This window comes from Saccoglossus kowalevskii, chromosome 17 (genome assembly GCF_978046115.1).
Source record: "Saccoglossus kowalevskii chromosome 17, keSacKowa6.1, whole genome shotgun sequence".
In the NCBI taxonomy this organism is placed as follows: Eukaryota; Metazoa; Hemichordata; class Enteropneusta; family Harrimaniidae; genus Saccoglossus; species Saccoglossus kowalevskii.
In genome coordinates, this window is record NC_140657.1 from 3,370,749 (window position 1) to 3,379,409 (window position 8,661).

Consider the following 8,661-nt stretch of genomic DNA (forward strand, 5'->3'; position numbering starts at 1 on the left):
ATGCGATGACTTGGGTCGAAGTACACAGTGTGTTTCAATGTTGCCATGTGGCACAAGGCGACGTGGTGATACGACACTACAATGTGTTGCGAAGTAACCTGCAGGTACAAACTGGTATGGAACAGTCGAGTGGAACGACGTGGCTGTTTGGTACGTAGTGCCCTGGTACTAGATGAATTGGGACGAAGTATCTTGTTTACTAAACATAACTGAACATTTCAAGCTACATTTCCGAAACACCAACTTTACTTTAATTCATGTTCAAGAGCACAATACTTTGGTAAGATGCACGAGAACAAAACATGTGGAAGTATAACATTGCTACTATAATCCCATTGCTAACAGCGAATGGGGATAATAAGTTCAATAACAAAATGTACTATATCTTCAATCTTGAACAACATTCGGCTAAATAATGCATTGGCAATTCTGTGACGTTGTAGATATACGCGGATGACAAGTGACAATGGGGAGTCGCAGTGCCGGTAGTTGCAGAGCCTGTTACTACTATTGGTAACCGTGTGTAGACTGGCGACCGCTGAGTAATGTGATAAGTTTACTCCAGGCGATTTTTTTTTCACTTTTGTATCCCTATCCCCTTTCTTGTAAATTTACGGTAACCGGTATTAATGAACGGCGATCACTGCAAATAGTACTACGATGTATGGAAAACGCACGCACACATAACGATCATTACTTTTTATCTGTACAAGCCGCAGCTGCTCCATGAAATACATAGGATGTCACATAATTCTTGATTCTACAATATCATAACACGTCAACGGTTGGAAACAGATAATAAAAATACTAAACTCGCTTATTAAATCTGATATTGTAGGGCTACTCATAAAATATATCTGATATATTTGATGTAACCGTGTTTCAGCAGATTTTGAATTTCCAACCCTGATGCCATAAATCAAACGTTGAAAAATAACGAAAGTTATTGCTGAATATCGTAGCTCATTAGGTAATGCATTATATATATAACTTCGTACACTATATTGTAACATAGACAAAGGTAGGAGATAACACCACTAGCAGCAAATCTATAGTGACGCACATATCACACAAAACTGCATGGCATATAGGTTTATTTAACTGTCGCCAACAAAAACTACATAACTCAAGATGTGAAATACAACGATTGCACAAATCCTATACATTATTACAGTACTCATCATCACAACAGAATGTACAAGTTGTCCCATCATCACCAGCAATGGGATTACCTTGAACACAACTGGCGTCGTTATTTCCAGTTGCCGTGATGCAGTCCTGTAAGAAATGTAACATTTCATTCAGTTTGTATTCCATCTATTGTAATGCAAATCAGCGGTTGCTATTGATAGATACGGACAAGAGAATACGTATTGTGAGGTAAATTATAATACATACCGGATCTTTCATGCATCCTTGTTCGATCTTTATACCATTTACTGTCTTGGTGTATACAGTAGAGCAGATTTCCTATATGTAAAAAAACAAAGGAGGAGTAATTTGTATATAAGTATTTGCTCAAACATTTGTTGTTATTCAGAGAAGAGATAGAAAGTCTCTACATATTACACAACGACACCAATATATCCGCATTATCTAAACATCTAATTACTCATGAATTATTTATTAGCTGACAATCTCTTTGATTACGTCAGCGACTAGTAGGCACGTGCGCAATTCCACCACTTTACGCACGGCTATTTTCTCGTGCGTACAAACATTTGCAATAAGAAACAGCAGATTTCTCTGAGTGACGAATGTAATTTTAAATCAACTAACCACCCCATGGTGTGGCTTATAATATAGCCTGAGAACAATTTTCGGGTTTAAAAAGTTATTTGCAAACGAGGAAGGAGCAGATTTGATGGCATACTCAAGCATAAATGTCACATGACAGTGATACTCGCAAATTGGCTATTCTTACTTACATCTGCGTAGCAATAATTAGGATGTCTGTAACTGGGACAGCCAAAGTAATCCTCCTCGTATTGGTAACTGCATTCATAACATTTCTGACCTGTGAAATAACAGATTTAGTGTGGGTAAATAAACAGATAATACGCGTTCTCTACCTTGTACCCACAGTTTGTAACATCACGGAATGAAAATAACTGTTTATTAATGTGTTACACTATAACACATGCACAACGTCGGTATAGTATTGTTTTCGCACTATTGCAATCTTATTCTACACACATTTTATTTAATAGCGCCCCTTTCTTTGAACATTATCGTCGAGGATAAAATACACACATGGTAGTCCACAAGCTGGTGGTCCATAATTAAACTTTTTTTCAAATTTACGTCAGTTTCCTGAATTTCAATTGTGTAAGTAAGTTGGTTAAATCAAGAATTCGATGTTTACTATCTTGTTATGATAAGTACTTGTGCATCCATTTCTTGTTTTGTGTATTCATTTATTACGTAGATTTCGGTTTGTTTAAAAGTTTCCCAGTCTGATAAATATGGCTGGAAAATCAAATTACTTAATACTTAAAAAGTGTTACAATGCATAAAACACAAATACATGTAGATGCACAAATGTTAACATTCTGTTAACGTGAACACAATTTATATTAATACAAAAAAAAAAATACGAGAGAAGTACTAAAACATAATGTTTTCTTGTCTTAGTTTATTTGTTACACACACATAATTTTAAACAAATAACTTGTCTGTACTGCAGATATTATATGTACGAATAAAGATAATGTGATTTCAATGAAAATTGAAAACAGGTAATAATTTTAAATGATAGTCAAGGTATTGACTTTGATTTTGGGATTATGTAAATAATATGAATTCATTACTATGAAAACGGTTATACATGGATGTTGATGCATTAACTAAGAACTATGCAATACTTGACCTAAGAATAGCAAACTCTTTTTTTTTCGGCATCGCAAATCATGATATAGGGGAGAAAATGTTACGTAATTCTAATTCAGTATAGGGCAAGACCAATCGGAAATGTGTTCAGTCGTAGTAAACGTGACAAAACAGTCACACGTGGTAGGAATACTAATTTAACGCTGTAACGTAATTATCAAATGCACTCTCTACATTGATACCTTGCTGCTCAACCGATAATCAGTTGTCTATCTCCACTTAATCATCTCAGAGTCATGGACATTAATTTTGACGACTAATTACGAACTTTACATGATACAAATACGTACCGCAGTCAGTTTCATCCGAATTGTCTTTACAATTTTGATAACCATTACATCTGAAATAGCCCCTTACACAGCCACCATCATGGCATTCGTATTGCCCTCGGCGGCAACCTCCTGCAAATGAGAATTGCTATTCGTTGTTGAACTAATTTTCGATCATAATAAAATAATAAGGTAATTGCACCAACTACTGCGACAAACTTGAAACTATTTAGTGCAACATGTTGACACTTTAGAATGTAATAATCGAATTCAGTAATACACATTGCTCTTAAATGTGGCTATGATGTTTTTTTCTTGTTGACTGGTGCTTCGAACAGTAAAATTGCATACAGTAAGACTATTTTAAATTACACAGTGTGGAACTATCCTCATTGAGTATATACATAGGAAACTTGATACCTGTCTGATTGGGGCACTACACAGTATCAATCGATTCACTAGGATGATAATCGATGCTGGGCTTCAAAAATATGTTTGGAAACTTAAAACATTTGTGATCAGGTAAACTTACCACGTACATTACTGAACAGACAAATTACTAGAACTAAAAGTAAAACGCGTGTCACCATTTTTGGATAATACTGAAAATATAATACAATACTTTGATTTTATTATAGCCGGCATGTGTTTTATAGGCACGTAAATTAACGACGACTAACATTAATCTTACAGTCCATGTGATGTAGTCATAACTACTCCACGCACAATAATCTTGTTTTATGCTATATTAGTTACACATTGCAGTAAATATTGTAGTCACACTGTGATATAACCTAATTCGGACATGGCTTGAAGTAATTAGCTCATCACATTAGTTACAATAATATTCACGACACAGTACAATTAAAAATGAACAATTGAAAGAATACCACTGTGTTTCACTAGACCATGAACTGTCTTTTTCACGAAGAGATTTTATAGTTCTAAAAATTTGGACTAATTTAAAATTAAGAGAAATTGAAATATGTTTACAACCTGTACGCCGGTTAAGAATTGTTTAACTCCCGTCGAAATTTAGTTGTTTTCTTGCCAAATGATCAGGTCTTCTTCCACAACGATTTCGGAAAAGTGTTTCCTGCCAAAAATATATGAACACAAAATCTTTTCTTATGCTCATAAGTAATAGCTCATACTTTCACATTCCCTCAAATAATCATTTTGGAACAGGTTTTTAGATGAACAGCTCCATTTAATTATGTTTTCGCAGTAGTAAAGTAATCGTAATTAATATAAAACAACGGAAGTTTGTTTACCTGATGTTTACACTGCAAATCATTAGCCGCAATATGATAGATGTCCCACAGTCCTGTTTTGCCTTTTTATACATTCATGTTTATTTTGGAATGTTCCATTATATTACAGGTGATACTGTACTCCATAATTGTTATATTTAATATGCACAGACAGTAAATTTACCTGACACTGATACAAAGTGTTATATGATTTATAATATATGTCACCTTGAAAACGCACTCCCGTTGTGAATATGTGATGCGAGTACTACCACGCTGACATAACCTTAGATAAAGCTTTGTGGTACAACATAACTATGTGTTCTGTGCAGATATACCGAAGTGCTAATGACTCTGATAGTGACATTTATTTATTGTGATGAACCGTTTCGCCCTGCGCCACGAATAGTTAAGATGTTTGTTTTTTTTTGCTGGATAAAGTGGCGTGAATACAACACTGTAACGAAAACATGTGTATATTGCATGTAAATTCACACTACGTCAAACATGAATGTAAGATGTACTTGTACCGCAAATGACGTAGCTTGCTCATACAACCTAAATACACAAGCATTATATTAAATGAACCAAACCGGATGTGATGACTTGTGATATTACTTTCTTCAACTATACGCTCCGACACTGGAAACGTCTGTGAATGCGTGCTCGTTTGCTCCGTGGTAAAAAACATAGAAGGGTTTTTGTTTTGTTTTTATGAATGGCTGTGAACAAATAAATCAGTATTACTAATGTTTTCTGAAAGGTTATATTTCCGGACAATAGTATCCAATTACTCATTGCTAAACAAATATTATGTAAACACATCATATTATGTGACCCATTCATAATGCAACGGCTTAATATGTAAATCAGACAGTTGTTACGACTCGTTCATTTCCCAGTGGCAATCGCGCGCCATTTTACCATTGTATCAAGCTATTTTTTACAAAACGTGTAAATATAGTAATAATAATAAAAAATATCCGTCTTTGCTAAGGTAGGCTGATATTCGACAAATATGAATGATCACTAAACTAAAAAAAAAGAGAATTTTAATAATATATGAGGAAATGGTTTGTGGGCAGTCTTAATGTTTCTGCTTATTCTTACCCATACTGTCTTGACTAGATATTGTTAAAATTTCGAAGCTTTGTCAATGTTGGAACGTACTCAAAAAACGATTTTAAAATATAGAGAACCGAGGCACGCGTGATTAAACGTCCCGACAGTTAGTTTACGTTGCGCTTTGATTGACAAGTTACTGTTGATGTTAGAGATTATATGTTAGATGTTATGCATAATGATTACTGGAATTCAATAGACAATAGACCAACAACAGATACAACGATAAACGGTTAAACCAATACACCATATAAACCGCCTATGGCATACAACCGATAAGTGATTTCATTTATCAGATATAAGTCTACGATATGATTAAATAATCTGTTTTAGAATTACATTTATCTCAGACAAACTACACAGTTGCCATTTCAGATCATATTTGTATGTAACAATTTTCTCTCATTTACTAACACGGTCATTATATTTGCCAACATCTGTGAAGTTGTTAAGACGAGTCATTTGTGTTGAACATCCTTAGTCAAATGACCATTCTCGAAAGAAATGTATCACTGTTTGAGGCTGATTCGTATATTGAGTAAAGGTGTGGAAAGCCAATGTATCTATATCTAACTGCGTATCGCAGTTGTCACTAAAATAATCCTTTGCCCTGTGAGCAGACATGTGTGCAAAATATAATAGTTGTATATGGTTTATAGTGCACACATTCATACGGCACTGTTAAAGATCATGGTATAAACTAAGGACGTATTTAGATGTATCACTATTAAAATAATATCACTAAGATTCCAGATTTATATATATTTCTATATATATATATTATACAGAAAATATAATCCATATGGATAAAAACATAAACCAGTCAGAAAACATAAACAATGATTAGAGCAACTGGAGTAGAGATTAAACGATTAACTGGCAATTTATCACGTGGTGGCGTTGGAATTATTAATGCATATCAAAAAGGATCTTAATTAGTTTTCTATTTTCTATTATGAAGTTCAAGTTTGGTGAGATGGCGGTTTCGACCAAAACCGTTTGGCGAGGTAAATAATATTAGCGGACATCGTGTAAATTTTACTTTTCACTCTATTTTCACACTTGCAGCGAAGGTCAAGGGAGAAACATCTGAATTACTCCTGTATCGAGGTACGTTGGCATAAGTGCTATGAAAATAAAAGAGTAAAGTAGGGTGATGTCATTTTTCTGGAATAGTGTGTACACAATTACCGAAAAAATGCAAAAACGTTTTACACTACTAGAAACAATCGACGAATAACATCAAATTTAATGTCCTTGTAAAGCACCACGAATTCGCCGAATTTAAGAGTTTTATATCTTACTTGAAAGTCACAATTTGGTCCGTTGTGTGTGACGTTCTTGTATAACACATAATTACTCGCTGTTCGTTCGACTTAGATCCCCGTATTAACAACTTTGCTATAAGCCACACTCTTTCGCAAAAATTATAGGTGAGCGGTTTACGATTTTAAGTTCTAAAATCCACACGGGGTGTTTTCTAAATTCTAATAGAACAGCATAAACAGAACTAGAGTAATATTGTGCAATATGTAATTTGAAGGCAAAGTGACTCCAGCTTGTGAGCGTTGGTACAATGTACCACCAACCTGTGTGCAAATTACAAATTGTAGTCGATGCTTTTGTCGGCGTGTAAGCCTGAATTTGTTCTGTCCACGTGGATGCGCATAATTGTTACATGCATTCATACTGCGCGTGCGCTAATTCCTCCCCGTTCTGTCAAATAAAAACATACATTGGAATGTGTTGTTCTTGTTGAATACCATTTCCCAATAAATTGATTTGTATTTGTGCTTGATTGACATGTACATGTATGATTATGATATACTTCTGGTTACTGTAGACCACTTTTACCTATTCAGCAGACGTGTAGACGAATGCATGCCGATTCCCGTCATTCAATTAGGTAGTTAATTATAATTAGCATTACCTGTGTACAAGGATTCAGAATAAAACCACTGGGACTAGTGTCGCTGTAATGTTAAGGCTTTTCCAGCCCACAAGTATTACAGCTAACAGACAAGCTATAATGAAAGCTGGTAAGCTGATTAGTATTAATAACCTTTTTTCGGGAGTTGCCATGGTAGCACACAAACGTGCAGCTAACCTAGATTTCGATAAATAATAAACATTTTATGAGTGTATTGTATTTTATGAAACTATGTTCCTTTTTAGTTAGCGTGACACGGTTACTACATTTTAGTTACCGTGCTGTGCATCCCCTGTAAGATGCGTTTGGATTTCTATAATAATTATTCACTGACCGCGTCTATTACTACTACATTGGACGCCCTACCCCATGCACTCTGGCGATAGTTGGATTACATCACACGTATTTTTTCTTTGAAATGTTACTGCGGTTGCTGCCATCTGCCGAGTTCCACATACTTGTCTGTGTTTTCGTTCCAGTGTAACAGAGTAAAATTTGTTTTCATGTCGTAGTACGTAGGCGGGAACGCGATTCACTTGCCGTGGAAATGTTGTAGAAACACTCTCCGTGACTTGTATCCAATGCGTAAACGTAATATACGGCCATGTTTTTTTTTATAAATTATAGAACCACGAATAAATTGACTGGGTCAATTCTCTGCTACAGAGCTTGTTATAAATAGTTTGTCTGGTTCATATCATTGATTGGTTTTACAGCTTCAAATCTCACTGCGGTTGTCGTGTTTATTGGCGATCCGCTCCGCTGAGATAACTCTTCAATTTACTTTTTGGCGATCCGCTCGGCTAGGATTGCCTTTTAAATAACTTTTGTTGGTGATTCGTTCCGATAGGACGGCCCTTAAAATCACTTGTGTATGTGTGTGTGATTTCCAATGTCTTCGGGAATTAATTCTGTTATGTTACTGGGGGGGGGGGCGATTTCGCTAAAAAAATTGGAAGGCAGGTCACACTAGTTAACTAGTTCGGTGGTAAAATCTGCACAAATATTTGGACCACCGTTGCCATACCAACAGCCAAAACACGCATTTTAACCCTTCTGTGATTTTTTGCCTTGGCCGATTTTGTTCATACTTGGTAGGGGGTCATACCGTCACCCTAAAGGTAATATCTGTAAACAAATCTTGGTCCACGGTTGCCATGGCAACAGCCCAAAACTGATTATTTTTTTTTTATATTTT

At 35.3% G+C, this 8,661-nt stretch overlaps 1 protein-coding gene across 1 annotated transcript; it reads right to left on the minus strand.

Annotated features, from left to right (window-relative positions):
- Window positions 1-1,077: 1,077 nt before the first annotated feature.
- On the minus strand, window positions 1,078-4,490 carry LOC102801786 (uncharacterized). Its single transcript, XM_078009851.1, has 6 exons — window positions 4,433-4,490; window positions 3,691-3,760; window positions 3,180-3,290; window positions 1,929-2,017; window positions 1,399-1,470; window positions 1,078-1,278 (listed from the first exon to the last, which is right to left on the minus strand). Exons 2-6 carry the CDS (start codon window positions 3,746-3,748, stop codon window positions 1,159-1,161), a joined length of 450 nt encoding a protein of 149 aa, XP_077865977.1. The 5' UTR covers window positions 3,749-3,760; window positions 4,433-4,490; the 3' UTR covers window positions 1,078-1,158.
- Window positions 4,491-8,661: the final 4,171 nt, after the last annotated feature.

What these genes read in the sequence shown, in the direction of transcription:
- LOC102801786 (XM_078009851.1), bottom strand. Translation starts at nt 3,748, where the DNA reads ATGGTGACACGCGTTTTACTTTTAGTTCTAGTAATTTGTCTGTTCAGT. An exon ending in CTAATTATTGCTACGCAGAT is followed by an intron (nt 1,471 to 1,928) that starts GTAAGTAAGAAT and finishes TTTTACATATAG; the next exon opens with GAAATCTGCTCTACTGTATA. An exon ending in AAGGATGCATGAAAGATCCG is followed by an intron (nt 1,279 to 1,398) that starts GTATGTATTATA and finishes CATTTCTTACAG; the next exon opens with GACTGCATCACGGCAACTGG.